The sequence below is a fragment of the Leptopilina heterotoma genome, unplaced genomic scaffold, assembly GCF_015476425.1.
Source record: "Leptopilina heterotoma isolate Lh14 unplaced genomic scaffold, ASM1547642v1 Lhet_53, whole genome shotgun sequence".
Lineage (NCBI taxonomy): Eukaryota > Metazoa > Arthropoda > Insecta > Hymenoptera > Figitidae > Leptopilina > Leptopilina heterotoma.
Genome location: NW_025111115.1, coordinates 2,482,329 through 2,500,533, shown reverse-complemented (window position 1 = coordinate 2,500,533; position 18,205 = coordinate 2,482,329). Strand labels below are relative to the sequence as shown.

At 26.2% G+C, this 18,205-nt stretch overlaps 3 protein-coding genes across 3 annotated transcripts; 1 reads left to right on the top strand and 2 right to left on the bottom strand.

The window, feature by feature from the left end:
* Nucleotides 1-576: 576 nt before the first annotated feature.
* LOC122508296 (CXXC motif containing zinc binding protein) lies at nucleotides 577-1,801 on the bottom strand. Its single transcript, XM_043621573.1, has 2 exons — nucleotides 1,617-1,801; nucleotides 577-1,533 (listed from the first exon to the last, which is right to left on the bottom strand). Exon 2 carries the CDS (start codon nucleotides 1,523-1,525, stop codon nucleotides 1,040-1,042), a length of 486 nt encoding a protein of 161 aa, XP_043477508.1. The 5' UTR covers nucleotides 1,526-1,533; nucleotides 1,617-1,801; the 3' UTR covers nucleotides 577-1,039.
* Nucleotides 1,802-2,187: 386 nt separating this feature from the next.
* LOC122508294 (phosphatidylinositol 4,5-bisphosphate 3-kinase catalytic subunit delta isoform) lies at nucleotides 2,188-16,742 on the top strand. Its single transcript, XM_043621571.1, has 10 exons — nucleotides 2,188-2,854; nucleotides 4,251-4,709; nucleotides 9,840-10,274; nucleotides 10,353-10,783; nucleotides 12,175-12,465; nucleotides 12,601-12,879; nucleotides 13,310-13,582; nucleotides 13,671-13,985; nucleotides 14,414-14,876; nucleotides 15,004-16,742. Exons 1-10 carry the CDS (start codon nucleotides 2,711-2,713, stop codon nucleotides 15,133-15,135), a joined length of 3,222 nt encoding a protein of 1,073 aa, XP_043477506.1. The 5' UTR covers nucleotides 2,188-2,710; the 3' UTR covers nucleotides 15,136-16,742.
* On the bottom strand, nucleotides 6,073-9,273 carry LOC122508295 (protein Spindly). Its single transcript, XM_043621572.1, has 6 exons — nucleotides 8,806-9,273; nucleotides 8,344-8,653; nucleotides 7,816-7,936; nucleotides 7,420-7,729; nucleotides 7,152-7,308; nucleotides 6,073-7,072 (listed from the first exon to the last, which is right to left on the bottom strand). The coding sequence occupies exons 1-6, from the start codon at nucleotides 9,057-9,059 to the stop codon at nucleotides 6,245-6,247; spliced, it is 1,980 nt and encodes a 659-aa protein (XP_043477507.1). The 5' UTR covers nucleotides 9,060-9,273; the 3' UTR covers nucleotides 6,073-6,244.
* Nucleotides 16,743-18,205: the final 1,463 nt, after the last annotated feature.

Sequence of the window (18,205 nt, the reverse complement as noted above, 5' to 3'; positions counted from 1 at the left end):
TTCAGAATTTTTTTATGAATTGAACCGCCGGATCGTAGAAGGGCATATAGCCAATGTAATTCAAATGGGCTATATGCCCTTCTACGATCCGGCGGTTCAATTCTAAAAATTAAATTTTTTTCTACTATTTTTAATGAAAATCCCCGACTTTTCTTTAAATTCCTTGATTTTTCTGACCTGTGGCAACCCTTTTCTAATTTTCAAAAAAAGTATAGAAGGAAAATATTTCTATTAACATATTTGTAATAAATTTCTTTAAGCCCTACTTAATCGAATCCTTCCCTGACATATTATTTATGCGATCAAATCGATAATGCTTATAAAATAAGTAAGTTCGATAAAATATCGTTTTTCAAGTTTCTTTCATTGTCTTTTTAAAAGTACAATAAAGACAACTGCGCATAGAAATAATTTTTAAAAAATGTATACTTTATGTACTAAATTTTTATTGTAATTTGACATATTCTTCTTTATTTCAACTTTTTTTTCATAATTTATATAATGAAGAAAATGTAAAACTGTTTATTTACAAAAATTAACGGTTACTTTTTTGAAAGAGAAACGGTAACAAATTACTTTCTGGGAAATATTGATAACGAATTATTTATTATTTTTCTTATTACAAAAAAACTGATAACAGGGCATAGAAAAATGTCAAATTTTCTTGATTGTAAAGAAAATGACAACAATAAAAATGACTGACCTGTCATCAATTTCCTGTCATATTTTCTTAAATGTATACATGTACGACGAGAATTTATCGTTCTAGTCAATAATGACTAACACCGTTTAAAAGGTGTATTAAAATGGTACTATTGTTGCAAGCAATATCATTTATATATCAATAATTTTTTATGTATCTGATAACTGTGAATAAATAAATTATATTACAAGTGCTCAGGATTTATTACAAACGAAGAAACCATAAGCATTTATGCTAAATATAAATTCTTTTTTAAAAATCTTAATTCGATTTTTAAATTCTCATCAATATCTCGAAATATTACGACAGTTATAATAAAAAAATATCAAGGAATTTTTATTTAATTCTTTCGAAACGACTTTCAATTTCATAAATTCCCACTGAACTATTAATTTTATCACAATATTCTACCCACTCACCTTCAGCGAGATCAATGTCTGCAAATACATTTCCATTATCGCATGCTTTTGCAATCCATCCTTCTCTCGCTGAAAAATCACACGGCTCTATTCCCCGACAATCCAAACAAACAATTGTCTTAAATTTCCCCTGATCATCTGAACTATATGACTTTAAAGAATCCTCAATAATTGTCATTGAATTCTCTCGAGAACAAAGTTTACACTTGCTGACAAAGTGATTGACACCATTTCCGCGTTGTGCAGGTGTTGATTCGTCTAAAGAAGCATAATTCCATTTTTCCGAAACCTCACCGCAATTATTGCAGGAAAATTTCAAATACCAACGAAAGTCAACACCACTGGTTTTTAATTCGTCAATATTTTCGAGTGTAGCTTTTATTTGAAGAGCAATTTTAACCATTGTCAATGCTATATGCACAAATATAAATTTATAAAATATATTTGTTTTTATGGATAAAGAGGTTATGAAATATAATCGATTCAATACATACATTATTTGTCACGTCCACTAAATCATAAGTTTGAAAATATGTTGATATTAAATACTGTAATTTTTCTGCAAACAAGTTTTCTTTTTGCAAAATGACAGAAAATAATAACTTCTTCAATAGTTTTTTAACAATCTAACAACAATAAACAAAAATTTGTTCCAAATATTATGAACAAGTGTACTAACCTTTAGTGTTGCCGAGGACCTTAAGACTTTTTCAGGTTGAGTCCACAATAAAATAAATCGTCTCGACTTCGATGCGCAGTAATCAAAAATGTGTGTACGCGCATCGAATCGTCTTGAAAGTCGAGACGATTTTTAGCTATTCTGGAATCAGCCTCACAGGCTTTGCAATTCCCACACAACTGCTTGGGGAAAATTGTCCAGAACTCTACACAGATGTGTACACACCTTAATGAACAATTGTCAATGCAAACCCTGTGAATAGAGCACAAGGAATCGAAAGTAAAGCTGCATCCTTTTCTATCTCATGCAACTTTTTGCGAACAATTTTTGCGCGAACAATTGTGCGTTGACCTTCATTTTTCGCATCTCTAGCAGTGACCTCTGCAGACTCACTTCGCTTACTTTCTTGTAAAATGGTCATCAAATAAAATGTAAATATGTAATGGCGCCTCGTGTTGTTTTTGACTGCAAATGATAATTCTCATTGAATAACAAATTTATCATTGAGAGAAATTCATGTGAAAGTAAAGTTTTTCAACAAGTGAGAACGTGGCAATTTATTGTTCATTGAATGATTGTATTTTTAAGAATTTTGTGTGACGAAATTTATTGAAACGTGTGTGTACTCAAGACATCAAAAGGGGGTTGTTGCAAAGAAAAAAATGTAAAAATTACATTTTTTTTTACACTTACATTTTGTGTAGATTGTTTTTTTTGGCAAGCTTACATAATGAATGCATAGAGACATATGATTCAAATATGAAAACAAGAGCAACAGCTGAAATTGAGGTTGGAAAAATGGAACACCCATTCCTAGAATTGTTTACCCACTGTTTGTGAGTCATACGTGTTTGTTCAACGTGGTAATTGGATTTTGATTATTCGTGGAAAAAAGTAAACTATCTCATCATGGTTCATACGCCAAGTGCATATACTTATAATTTTTGGACAAAGACCCCAACAGAAGTTGTTGAACTCACATGTCTTATGCCAAATGGAGTTCTCATACCATTGGAAACAAATCGCAACACAACCCTCACTGAAATTAAAGAGGTAAATATTTATGTTGTAGACTTAATTTTTTTCCTTTTTATTTACAAAACATTGCAGTTTATTTTTAACACTTTTTTTTCTTTTTTATAAAGTGTATAAAGTACATAAGTGAAATAACAAGTAAATATTATTTCGCAACTCCTTTAAAAATCATAACGATTATAAACAAATAACAAAATATTAAAGGGTTGTAAACAAAATTATCTCAAAGAAAGGGCGCGTAAACTTAAATCAACTTTTTTTGCAATCTTTCAATTTCTAATTATTTTATTATTTTTTTCCTCAAATTTTCGAGGATAATTTTCATTTATTGACTTAAAAATAAGTTTATATTTACAAGTCACGTCATAATATATGAATAATAATGGAAAAACTCGTGATAATAAGGAATGTTTTGTGTATTTAAAAGTTCTCTATCACAAGGAAACAGTGACGTTGTTATTGCGTAAAAAATTACGTATGTCTACCTTTATTTATAAATATTTATCTTTGTTTCGTAATTTTTTTTTTCAAATTGGTTATAATGACGATAATTTCGAGTTTATAGTTTTCTATTTTTCTTTCCATTTGTCAAAAACGATTATTTGTCATATTTATTTCTTTTTATACTTAATTATTATTTTTAAAACAAAATGTGTGGGTTAAAAGGGTAAACAAAAAATTTTTTTTCTCATCTAATTCTATTTTAAGTTTTGTTTGTTTATTTAAATGTAGTAGTAGTTGTTATGTAAGAAAATTGTATTAAGTAAGAAGTTTTTTTTGTCGATAATTTGAAAAACAAAGTTGGGATAATAATAAACTGAATGCTATATATATGAATCTATTTTGAAAATTTTTTTTTTTTTGTCTTTAATTTATTTAAATTGATGTTTGTTCATGGAAATATAATCTATTGATAGTGGAATTAATTTTTTTCTTATCGAAATAAAAATTAATTTTTTTTAAATTTAGAATTTTAGGAAAGTATCAGAAATTTGTTTGTCAATCATCTTTATCGGAAGGTGCGATTAAAAGTAAAATGTGACAAGTTTGTAAAAACACGATGCAATTACACGTGTCGTTGAATAATGATAAATTTAAAGCACATGGTCATAACTTTTTTTTAATGTTGAGCAATTGATGTAAAATTTTTTTTATAGAAATTTTAAATAAGTAGTACACAAGTTTTTGCATTTATGAAATTAAAAAAACTGTTGCTTAAATATTTGATGGTATTTTTGTTTTTCTTTAAATTCTATAGAAATTAATTTAAATAAATTTATTTTCAATATTAATTCAAATTATTAATAGTAATTCAAAAAGTAAATAAATATTTTCTTGTTAGGAAAATATAAAATAATTTTTAAATTTAATTTGATTTTGTTTATGTGAATATTAAAGTTGTTAATGTTTACAGGACTTATGGGACGAAGCGAGCAAATATCCGCTACACGGTACATTAAGAGATGCACCGTCATACGTCTTCTCGTGTATTAATGCAAATGCCGAGGCAGAAGAATTACGTGATGAATCAAGACGACTGTGTGATATAAAGCCATTTTGTTCAGTGTTAAAAGTAATTGAGCGTGAGGAAGTGAAAGGAGATAGAAATTTAGATTCACAAATTGGTCTTCTCATCGGAAAAGGATTACATGAATTTGCAGCCTTGAAAAATTCCGAGGTGAATGACTTTCGATGGAAAATGAGGGTCCTCGGTGATGAAATTGCACTTGGTCGACAAAAAAAATCATGGATCGAAAAAGTAGAACATCAATATCCATTGAGACTAGCGAATTGTTCAATTCTACCGCAACACATTGAATCGAGACTCAACGATGGGAATATTGTTCTACTCACGAAATTCGAAAATACTGAGGTGAGTCTGTACTTTTTAATAAATTATAGAAATCAGAGTTGCCACAGATCAGGGAAAAGTCTAGGAATTTTATTAAAAGTACTGGAAAAGTATTAAATTTCTAGAATTCATATAAGAAAATTCTGAATTTTATTGTTCAGTAGCTTTTTTAATATATATTTAATTGATTATTAAAAATAATGGTTTTTAGAAGAATTTTAGTTAAAAACAGTAAAACAAATTGAATTTTAAATCAGTTACAAATAATTGCAGAAATTCAATTATTTTCAAAAATTTTAATAAAATTCTTTGCAAAATTTTAATTATTTTCAAAAACTTTCATCAATTCAATAATTTTTAATATTTACTACTTTAATAAAAATTCCTGAAAGAATTCAATTAGTTAAAAAAAATTTTAATAAAATTCTACGCAAACATTTCATTATTTTCATAAATAAAAAAATTTCCATATGAATTCAATTATTTAAAACAGAATTTTCCTAATAATTTTTCGAAAAAATTCAATTATTTAAATACGATTTTTATAAAAACTCTTCGCAAGAATTAAATTATTTTTTTATAAATAATAAAATTCTCAGGAATTCAATTATTTTTATAAATATTAAAACTCTTCGCAGGATTTCAATTATTTTTAATACAATTTTAATAAAATTCATTTCTAAAATTCAATTATTTTCATAAATAATAAATTTCATCGTAGGAATTCAATTATTTTTAAAAATAATAAAATTCTTCTCAGGAATTCAATTATTTCTTAAAAATTTTAATAAAATTCTTTGCAGAAATCCAATTATGTTTAAAATTTTACAAAAATTCTCGTCAACATTTCAATTATCTTTATAAATAATAATATTTTCCTCCGAAATTCAATTATTTTCAAAACTTTTAATAAAATTCTTGTCAGAATTTCAATTATTTTTAATACAATTTTCATTAAATTTCTCGAAAAATGCAATTATTCTTAAAAATTTTATTAAAATTTGTCAAGAGAATTCAATTATTTAATAAATAATTTACTTTTGTATTTAAATAATTGAATTCTCATAGAATTTTCTAATAAATATTGATTTAAAAATGAATTTCAAATTAAAATCTTTGAAAATTTGAACTTTTCATACTTTTAATTAAAAAATTAAATTAAATTGTAAACAAAAGAATTTAAAAATTCACAAAGAACTTCTTCAAAAATTTACTTAAAGAAGAAAGTTGAAAATTAAATATTTGTTTAAAAATAAAGTTATTGATGTTTTTGAATAATTTTCGTTAAAAAAACCTGGAAAAGTCAGGGAATATGAAAAGAGCAAAAGCGTAGCAACTCTGAATAATTTTAGGGGAATAAATTCTTTTCAATTAATTTAATAAGTAAATTAGAAAATAATTTTTTATTAACTCTCGTAATGTTAAAAATTATAGTATCAAATAAAAAAAGAAAATTATATTTTATATAAAAATGTCTTGATATTAATTATAAAAGAAAATATCTCTAACAGCTTTGTACAATTTTGCTGTGAATTAATATTAATTTTGTGTAATTTTTACTTGTTTGATTCATCACTGGAAATATAAACAATCGGATAATTCGCTTGTTTTGCCTTTAGTTCACGTATGTAACTTTTTTTCGGCTCAATAATTGTATCCTCTGTAAATCGTAGAACTTTTTTCTCTTTCATCTCATTTGTATATTTCGATGTTTTTGATAATGTTGGTTTTAAAATTGACGAATTACCAGCACTCTGTAAGTTCTCCTTATTCGATTCTTTTGCTTTAAATTTTTGTTGAATATCATCTAAACGAGAACTTGTGGAAACTGGTTGAAAATCTTCCAAGTCCGGATTCATTTCAACTTTTAACTTATTCATATTTGGTTGAATTGGCTCTGTCATTGACATGTCGTTAGTGAAATTTAGAGTTTTTGATATTTTACTCAAACTTGTGGCATTTCTGTCATTGGCAATAATAGTTGTTTCTAAATTAGAACTGTTGTTTAACTGTGTTGTTTCGATTGGTAGTGTCATGGACATATCTTTCGTGAAATTTAAAGTTTTACAAATATTATTCGATTCTTCTTTGTTGAAGTTACAAAGAACGGTTGTATCTAAATCGATACAGGAATCATTCTTTGATATTTCGCCTGTTAATGTGCTGTCAAAATTCGACAATGCTTTTGGTTGAATTAATTTCTCTAGTGAGAAACTTGTCTCGTCGAGTACTTTTGGTTGTAGACTCGATTCCGGTTCATCTTCAAAGTCATCATCGATTTTCAAACTTTTATTGCTCATTTGATTTTTTAATAATTGCTGAATTTCGCTTGTTGAGTAATTTGGATTTTCTTGTAATTGATTTTGTAACGCTGACAGATTTGCCTGATGAAAAGGAAAATTTCTTATTAATCGAATTTCAAAGTGTAGAAATTTTAAAAAAATGAAGAATTTTTTGTTTTACCTCTAGAGACAGTGCCTTGTATTTCCAGTATCGCAAACGACTTTTCAATTTATAGGAGAATTCTTCTTTGAGTAAAGTACGAATTGAATTGTTTTCAATTTGTGTCTGTAGCTCCTCGATATCTTTCTTTTTTGATTTTAGTAATGTTTGTAGATAACTGAAAGAAAATAAATATTAATAAAGGAGAAAAGTTTTGTAAATTTATAAATTTAATTGAAAGGAAAATTTCAATTTTAATTTTAATTTTAATTTCAATTTTTTTAATTACTTCATATTGGAGTTTGTCTCTTGCTCCTTTTGCAGTTCTTTGCTCTTCTTTTGTTCCTCCTTTAATCTATTTTCCAAATCTCTGATTCTTGTTTTATAGGAATCAAAGAGGGCTTCTTCTTGTTCAACGGATTCAAGACATGTTTCTTCATATTGTCGAACTAATGTTGCACGTTCTAATTTTAATGTTTTAATTTGATTCTCCTTTAGTTTATAGGTTCTTTGCATTTCGAGATAACTCGAGCGCATTGATTTCATTTTTTCCAACATATGCTGACGACGATCCTCCACTTCGGCGAATATGGAATTTCCTGAAATTGGGAGAAAATAAGAAATTTATTTTTGATTTGAAATTTTTTTTCTATTTTTATTCTTATTTTTTTATTCTTTTTTCTACCTTTTTGATCACCATCGGTAGGAGCCGTTTTGAGGCTATTTAATTCTATACGACAATTTGCAAGTTCTTCCTGTGTGTTTTCGATAATTTGATTTTTTTCCTCCATTCGTGTTCGAAAATCCTGAGAAAAATGTAAATTATTTTAAATCTTTTTTTTGCGCACGGAACGTGATATTAAATTAATTATTATTATTATGCAAATTACAAAATTTTTTATTTTCAAATGTGAATATTTTAATAATTTCAGATTCAAACTTTTAAAAAATTCAATTATTAACTAATTTATTAATTAATTCTTCATGTTTATTAATTTCAAAAATTTTAATAAAATTCTTTGTGGGAATTCAATTATTTTCGTAAATAATAAAATTCTTCGAAAGAATTCTATTATTATTAAATTTTTTGATAAAATTCTTTGCAACAATTCGATGATTTTCAATACATTAATTTTAAAATTGAAAATATTTAAAAAGATAACTGCGAACCGTTTACCGGAATATAACGATTATTAATATATATTTTACTCACTTGTATTATTGATTGTAAATCGGTAATTTGATTCTGAAGAGAGGTATTAAAATTTTCTAATTGAACAAAATTATTGTCCCTCTCTTCTAGAATCATCATCAATTCTTTCACTTTACTATCATTTTCTTCTGTTGATGTAAATGTTGTTGTTTCCTCAAAAGTTGTCTCTTCCTGTATCGATGGTAATTTTTCCTGTTGCTTCAGTAGTTTATTTTGACTTTCTAAAAATATATTTTCTTCTCCTCTCAAAACTAAATCATCCTCGAGTTCTTTTATTCGAGACTGGAAAACTTTTCTTTCCTCGCTGAATCTTTAATTTTTTAATTAAATTATAAATTGTAATAATAATATTTTTAATATTATAAAAATATATATTTTTAATATTATAAAAACCCTTTCGTTATGAAAATATATATTTTTAAATTAATTTAAAAAGTATATGATATTTCTAAATTTACTTACTTGTCTGTTAATTGTTGAATTGCAATATTAAGTGTTTCTGATCGTTGAACGGAAGCTTCTTCATAGAGTTCTTTAATTTCCTCATTCATTGCCTTTGCTGTTTCTAATTCACGTCGTAATACGTGAATTGTTTGTTGATAATCTTCATTGTTGCTTGTTAATTTTGTAACTTGAGATCTAAGAGAAGAGGCTTCTTCTAAAGACTCATTAAATAATGATTCAAAACCACTGTTTGTAAATGATTTGTCTCCCATTTCTTTTGGTTATGTTGTTCAGTTTGTTTTATTTCACTTTCTTTTCTTTAGGGCAAAACATACAAAATAAATATTTAAAAACAAATTAACGATAACATAAATAAACTTGGTGTCTATTCTAAAAATACAATTTTCAACACAGAAAAATCAAGAAACTGCCTCCAAAATTTATTCCATGTTTTGTTTTAGTTTTAACGGTTTCAGTGTCGATGACCGCGCGATGGTTTGTAAAAACAGGAACCACGAAGTCGAATGTTTTCGTTGCGTCGGTAAAACAGAATCGAATTATTCGAATTTTTAGCAGAATTTAAAAAAAAATTCTATTCGAATTAGTTTAGTAATTAATATTTTGTATAATTAATAGCAGAATTGAAAATTGTTCAAATTTTTTATTTGTATTTCAATTTTTTTCCTTTATGTATTTATTATTATTTATTCATTATTAATTTCTTTTATTATCCTTTAATTATTAATTCATTTTTACATCATAATAATTAATTTATTATTTAGGAAAATAATTAAAATCTCGTGAGGAATTTTGTTAAAATTTTTTGAAAATTCTAATTAAATTCTTTTTCAAGAATTTCTTTGTATTTTTTTTTTTTAAATAATGGAGTTTCTTTAATAATTTTAATTAAAAATTTAATTATTGAATTTTATTAGAATTTTAAAAAATAATTGAATTCTTTTGAAAAATTTTATAAAGAATTAAGAAAATTAAGTTTGAAAAGTATTGTTTATAAATTATAATTATTGACTGTTTTCTTTTTTATGTTTCAGACAACTTTTTCGTTTCAAATATCACACTCAACGACTCCTCATCAATTGCTGGTTCAAATATTAAATAAACGGGCGAATACATTAATGTCCCGGGGAGAGAGACCTGGTGACTTTATTCTTAAAGTTTGTGGACAAGAGGAATATTTAATTGGCGAATATCCGGTGATACAATTCATCTACATTCAAGAATCACTGTCAAGGGATACGACGCCCGTTCTTTTGGTTCTCAGTCGGGAAAATGTGATTCTCGCTAATGAAACTGCATTTGACAATCCCGAAGCGGATACATTAAAGCGTACAAGACCCTCATCATCAACATTAACACTGCGAAGAAAAGGCAAACTCATATCAGTCTGGAAAATTGAGGATCAATTTTCATTTACCGTTAATGGCATATCCAGACTTAATTGCGACGCCGCTCATCGAACAGTTGAGGTAAAACTATCATTTAATTTATTAATTAATATATCAAAAAGAAACAAGATTAATTTTCATTGTCTATTCTTTTTTTAGATTGGCCTTCAAGCGGGCCTGTTTCATGGTGGAAAATCGCTGTGCGAGAGTCGAAAAACCAAAGAAACTGTCGTGAATTTAGACGGCAGTTGCGAATGGGAGGAAACGCTCAAATTTGATATTAAAGTCCGTGACATTCCGCGAATGGCGAGACTTTGTTTTGTGCTGTACGAAATCAGCAAGACTGCAAAAGGACTGAAAAGCCGAAGACTGGTGAAAGACTCGAAGCAGGAGTATTTTATCAATCCCCTATGTTGGACGAATACAACAATTTATGACTTTAAAAGTCAGCTCAAAACTGGCGCAATGACACTTTATACGTGGACATATGCCGAGGATATGCAAAACGAAGATTTGCTTCATCCACTTGGAACAGTTGTTTCCAATCCTCATATTGATCGCGCTGCTGCTTTAATGTTAACTTTTCCCAAGTGAGTCAATTTTCATTTTTTTGAAATTTTACTTTCAAATAATTATTTTTGAAACTAATAAAATCCTTATCACAAAATTCAATTATGTTAAAAATTTTCAAGAAAATCTCGACAAAATCCCAATTATTATCTATATAACTAAAAAAATTCTTCTTCAAAATTCAATTATTTTCAAAACTTTTAATAAAATTCTTGTCAAAATTTCAATTATTTTCAAAAATTTTCCTCATTTCAATGATTTTCAATATCTACTATTTCAATAAAATTACCCAAAAGAATTAAATTATTTTCAAAAATAATAAAATTCTTCGCAAAAATTCAATTATGTTCAAAATTTTTTTTACTAATTCTCGTAAAAATTTCAATAATCTTTAAAAATAATACAATTCCTTACGAAATTCAATTATTTTCATAAATAATAGAAATTGCACAGGGATTTGTCTTCGAAATAATTGAATTTTTTTCAAAAAAATAATATAATTTTTACAGGAATTCAATTATTTTTATAAATAATAAACATCTTCTGAAGAATTAAATTATTTTCAATAAAATTTTATGAGAAGATTAAATTATTTATAAAGTTTATTATTATAAAACGGAAAAATTCAATTAATTTCTAAAATTTTTAAAAATTCTTCTCAAAGATTAATTTTTTTTTTAAAATAATTAAATTTTTCTCAAGAATGCATTAAATTTTCAAAATTTGTAATAAAATTCGTCGCAACAATTCAATTATTTTTATAAATAAGAAATTTATTCTCAAGAATTCGTTTATTTTCAATAAATTTTTAATAATATTTCACGAAAGGATTCAATTATTTAAGAAAATTATTAAAATAATGAAAGAATTCAATTATTTGCGAAAATTTCAATAAAATTCTTGACAAAATATGAATAAAATTTCAAAAATTTTCCTGAATTCAATTATTTTCAATATTAATATAATTTTCCTAAAGAATTCAATTATTTGTAATTTTTTTTAAATCTCTTAATAATAATTCAATTATTTACAAAAAATAATAATTTTATCACTGGATTATCTTTAATTTATTATAAATTGTTTAATTTCAAAATGGTTTGAATTTGAAATTTTTGATAATCCTAATTCCTATGGAAAAATAATAATGATTAAAATTATTTATTTAAAGAAAAAGTTATTGATTTTTGCGAATAATTTTACTTTTAGAGAAATTTGCAAATAAAAGTATTAGAGTAATCATTTTTGGAGTAAATTAAAATATTCTTTAGGATAAGGGAAAGAGTGAAAATTTTGTCTGGAAATCAGGGAAAAATCAGGGAAAAAGAAAATTTAATTTTTGTGTCAACCCTGAATCTTAAATGTATTTTTTTATTTTTTTAAACTAAAATTGAGAAAGTGTATTTTATTTCAGTTATGGAAAAGATAAATCCGTCTTGTATCCGTCGCCGGACAAAATGGTGGAGTATGCGGCAAAATTGCAAGAATCTTCGGAAGAGTCGTTGGAGGAGGAACCGAGCCAAGACACTGATGCTAATACTCTACAACAATTGGAGCAATTGAGAGCATTAGCGGATAGAGATCCCTTACATGAACTTCACGAACAGGAGAGAAAGACTATGTGGCTCTTAAGGCATCACTGTCTCAGAAAAATACCATCACTCTTGGCAAAGCTTCTTCATTGTGTTGAATGGAACGATCACAGGTATATTAATTTTTTTTCTAATTCTAATTCTAAGCTAAGCTTTGAAACGTGAAAAAAACAGAAATATTCGATTTCTGAATTGAAATTGAAAGTAATTAAAGAAAATTGTGTTTATTTTATTGTTCTTTAAAATAGGGAGGTTGCGGAAGCGACGGCACTGATTCAACAATGGCCAAAATTACCAGTGGAACGGGCTCTTGAATTATTGGATTACGCATACGCGGATCAAAATGTTCGAAGTTTTGCCGTACGTTGTTTACATGACGTTAGCGACGAGGATCTCAGTCTATTTCTACTTCAACTCGTTCAAGCCTTGAAACATGAAAGTTATCTTTCATGCGATTTGACTGAATTTCTACTCAGAAGGGCTCTCAATAACCAAAGGATTGGTCACTATTTATTTTGGCATCTGCGGTGAATATTTCATTTTTCCTTAATCGCATTCATTAAAGACTCAATTATTAAATATAAATTGCATTTATTCAAATATTTCAAGAATAAGAATTTTATGACATATTTATTATATTTATGACTTATCTTATTTACTTTTTGGAAATTATTTTTTGAATAGTATTTTATTATTTATTTTCACGGATGTTTCAATTAAATTAATTCAATTAAATTTAATTAGAATTTGCATCAAATTAGTCCTTTTAGTTTTACATTTTTTAATTTTTTAGTTTTACATTAGAAATTAGTTTCTATTTTTTTTTTTTTTACTAAAGTTACACCTGATTAGTAAGACTAATCGAATTTCAATTGATTTAAATTTTGATTCATTTTAACGAGAATATTTTTTATTTCGATATTTCTTGATGCTTATATTTTTGTTTTGGTGTAAAAGATCGGAGATGCAGGTCGGTTCGGTTTCGGTACGATTTGGCCTGATTCTGGAAGCTTACTGCCGAGGAAGTCAACAGCATATGAGAGCACTGTTCAAGCAAATGGAATGTCTAGATAAATTGAAAACAAGTATGGAGCAAATGAAGTTGCGGGGAAAAGATCGAAAGGCCGTTTTACAAGCTTTTCAGGACTTTATTCAAGAGCCTCATTGTCAAGATACACTCTTGAATGTTCTCAATCCACTGGATCCGGTCTTCAAATGGAATCGAATCAAGTAATTAACGATAATTAAATAATAAATAATATTAAAAAATAATAATAATAATATTACTTCATTTATAAATTCATTGTTTGCTTTTCAGAATCGAGAAGTGCAGAGTAATGGATAGTAAGAGACGACCGCTTTGGCTTGTTTTTGAAAATATCGATCCCTTTGGTGATGATATTTATTTGATTTTAAAATACGGCGATGATTTGCGACAGGATATGTTGACGTTGCAAATGCTTCGAATTATGGATAAATTGTGGAAAAGAGAAGGATTGGATTTACGTATGAATCCATACGGTTGTATTTCGACTGAAAATCGAATGGGTCTGATTGAAGTTGTTCACAATGCGGAAACGATCGCTAACATACAAAAAGTTAAAGGCATTTTCTCAGCTACTGCAGCCTTTAAGTGAGTTTTTGTCTTGTTCTAGATTATTTTTTTTTTTTAATTTCTCAAAATTCATTTAACGTTCTAAAATATTTTTAAAAATTACTTTTAAATTATAGTAGAAAAACGAATTTTTAAAAAATTATTTTTGCAAGCAGAAATTAGATTACCTAGGTATTTAAGTCTTTGGAAATAATAAATTAAAATAATAAATTGGTTAATAAGTAAATTTTTCAATTTTGAATCTGAAATTATTTAAAAATTAAAGTTGATATTTAAAAATAAAAAAGTTTATAATATTATTAGTATTAATTAATGCTGAAATTACTTATCAATATTAATAATAGTATTGCTTATTAATTTTAGTTATTTCAATTAATGTTAATAACCTTCTTAAATTGTCTATTTTTCTTCGTTTGTTTTTAATTTTTTAATTTCCTGATTCGCAGGAGAGGATCGCTTTTGGCATGGCTAAAGGATCACAATCACACCGAAACGGAATTAAATAAAGCAATTGAGGAGTTCACATTAAGTTGCGCAGGCTATTGCGTTGCAACTTACGTGCTTGGAATTGCAGATCGACATTCGGACAATATAATGGTGAAAAAAACGGGACAATTATTTCACGTTGATTTTGGCCATATTTTAGGACATTTTAAAGAAAAATTTGGCTTTCGACGTGAACGTGTTCCATTTGTATTGACAAATGATTTTGTTCATGTGATTAATAAGGGACAAACGAAAAAAGGACAAGCCGTTGAATTTCAACGTTTTCAAAATTATTGCGAGCAAGCTTTTCTTGTTTTAAGACGTCATGGAGGTTTAATTCTTTCTCTATTTGCAATGATGATCTCCACCGGACTTCCGGAACTCTCCTCGGAAAAGGATCTCAATTATTTGCGAGACACTCTCGTAAGTAGAATTTCTTTTTTTATTAAACATTTTTTTATTTTAGTATTTATTTTCCTTTTTTTATTTAACAGGATCTAAACATGTTTTAAATATAAATTTCTATTTTCTTTTCCTCTATTATTAATAGGTTCTCGAGATGTCGGAAAGTGAGGCACAAAAGCATTTCAGAAGTAAATTTGACGAAGCTCTTTGCAATTCGTGGAAAACTTCGCTCAATTGGGCCTCGCACAACATGTCAAAGAATAACAAGACGACGTAATTTATGTTCGTTTCCTGTTCGGTAAGACTGTCTCGTTTTTAATCGTTAGAATAATTCTTGTAACGAGAATCATTCATTTCTTGAGTATTTTGCAATTTACGATTTATTATTCTACATTTTTCTTGTTTCACGTAAATATAGAGATAGAAAGAGAGAGAAAGAGAGTTAAAGAAAAATTTAAGAATTATTCCAAAAGTTTTGAAAGAATAAAGATTAAAGTAAAAAGGAGGACTCATTGAATTTTCTTTTTGCTGGACAAACGTTTGTCTTGAGTTTTTCTTTAAATTTAATCTTTATACTTTTGATGCTTTTTGAATTCGTTTCTAGCATTGTGATAATTTTGAAGCAATATTAATTTGGCTAGAACGCATTTTTTCCTTCGTGGACTTATTTACAGACTATAATTAAACTACATGACCTTTTTCTAATAAGAAGAAAATATAATTTCTGGATTTCTGAATTATAAATAAAGAAATCGAATTATTTCGCTCTTTTCTCGAGAAAGCTCAGATTATTCGTCTGTTTGTCGATGCAAATAAATTCAGTAATGCGAATTATTAATTTTATTTTTAAAAAATCGTTTCAAAATTTTATTTTAATAATTATTATTAGAATTATAAAACAAATAAATTGCTTAGACAGAAGTGAATGAAAAGAGATTAAAAAAATTCAATCTGTAGAAACAAATTTTCCATTAATGGTTACAAATTAGAAACAAAAAATACAGGTTTTAAATTCGCATCTTTGGATTTATTTTCATTATACAGCGAATAAAAATTTATACTGTGAATTTCATCGACTGATATTGAATGGTTGAATGAGGATTAGTAAATTTAGATTGTAAATAAATAAAATTAATTCGCCGTAAGTCTATTCGTGCTGCGATATAATTAGTATGAATGACGATTGATAGGAAATGAACCAATTTAAAAAAGAAAACAAAATATTAAATAAAAAAAAAACGATGAAAAAAGTTTTTCAACGTTTTTATAAAAAACTTCATTTTGAAACATGAAGTTATTAATTTTTACAAAAAAAAAAATGGAATTCAGTAAAATCTGTGATAAAAAAAGAATACAGCAGAAGGAATTTAGTAATTTTATTTTTCACTCTAAATAATTTGGTTCAGTTCCACTAATTTCTTTCGTTGCCCAGATTGTAGTCGTTTCTCTGGGGGTTTTTTTAGGCAAAGTATTAAGATTTACATTCTATATGAAAAAGTATTCTGTTAAAAATTAAGAATATTCGATTCATTGACACAATATTGTAATTATAAACCGAAGAAAGAAAATTAAAATAAAACTACAAATTTTGTATCAAAAACAGTTGAAAATTGTAAAAACAATGAATGGTATATTAAATTAAAATGCATAAAAATTTATTTTAATTTTTTATATAATAAGTTTATTGAAAATTGCGTCAATGGATTGAAAATACTTAAAGCTAGTTCGACTTGATCGGAAGAGTGCGGAGGAAAATTGTTAATAATTTTCTCGCAGCTCTTCGCAAGTATTTAAAAAAATTTTTCCACTTTGGAATCAAAGTTTGGGTGATTTTTCAAGTAGTTGACTAGCACAATTTTCAAACAAATATATTAATAAATAAAATTCAAGAAAGAAATGAGTTTTGAATTTATCGACAAAAGAGTATTAATTAATCAAAAAAATTTAATTAATTGAATTAATTAAATTTATCAATTTATCAATCTATCGATTCGAAAAGTTTACAATTTTTAATAATTTGATTTTATTTATTAATTAATAATAACGTGTTTATTAATTCATAAATAAAATTTATTAATTCACAAGTAGAAATTTTATTAATTAATATTAAAATTTTATTTATTTTCTATTTATTGTTATCGAATTAAAATTTATTTAATTTGAGAGAAAACGTTTAGGAAAAATTTTCAAAACACATTTTTTTCTTGAAAGCTAAAAAAGGTGATAAATAGAAAAAAAATTTAACGTGAATTCTACTCAATTGACCATTACCTAGGTCTTTTGTGCTGTAAAAACTTATCTTTTCTCAACGTTAATTGTTTCTAAGATTTCGCAAAAAATTCTTTTTAGATAATAATAAATACAATTCTCAAGGCTTTTTTTCGTGACTTAGAAAAATAAAGCCTCCGATGAGAAAGAGTTGGATCAGTAAAATAAAAATATCTCATTTTGGAGTTTGAATAAATTAATTCTTTATAAAATATAATAAAAAAATTCCGCGCAAGAGAATAATAAAAAAGAGAAAAAAATTTTATGATCCACTCTTTTTCAATTATATAGTAATTTTGAAATTTGTTTAGCACTATATATAAAAAAATATGCAATTTAAATTAGGGAAAATTTTTTTTTCGTAGGTTTAATTTTTTTTTAGTTCGAGATTAGTTTAAATTAGTTTTCTTCTTTTTTTCTTGTGAGGCATAATAATCGGAAAATCATTTCATTTTTGATTTCTATAATTAAAATTTATTAATTATAATGATCGAATTAATTTCACATTCAGAAAGCGCGATTTAAATTTTTTTTAAGTGTTTAAAAAATAAAAAAAAGAAATCGTATTGTGAAGTGTGAGAATGAAATGACTTGTGGTAACTGATTCTTTTTATTAATTAATTTTCTTTATAATTTTAATGATACATTGTAAATACCTTCAAACATATTCAAAATACCAAACTTATTGTATGTCTGCGCTATTTATAAAATTCACTGTACGAAAAGTAACGAACAAAATAAAAGCGTATTAGTTGAGATTTTTACTCTCGAAAAATTCCAAGATTTTAATTTATTTAAACAAATGTCTGTTCCCGCTAATTTTTTAAAAATTAAAGTATGAAGTTGCCTGCAAATTGTGTCGGTAACTTGAATTCGGTAGTACCAATCGTACCAATTTACTGTTATTTGATTATTTCAGTTCTGATTTTTTAAAAAATAGGAATATTTCTTATATTAAAACGTAATCCTTTCTTAAAAAAGACATGGAGTAGAAAGGTCGAATGTATCGAAAAGTATCGAAGTAAAGAATGGGCATTGAGAATGTATCTTAATAGAAGGGTGTTTTTAAAATTGTTTGT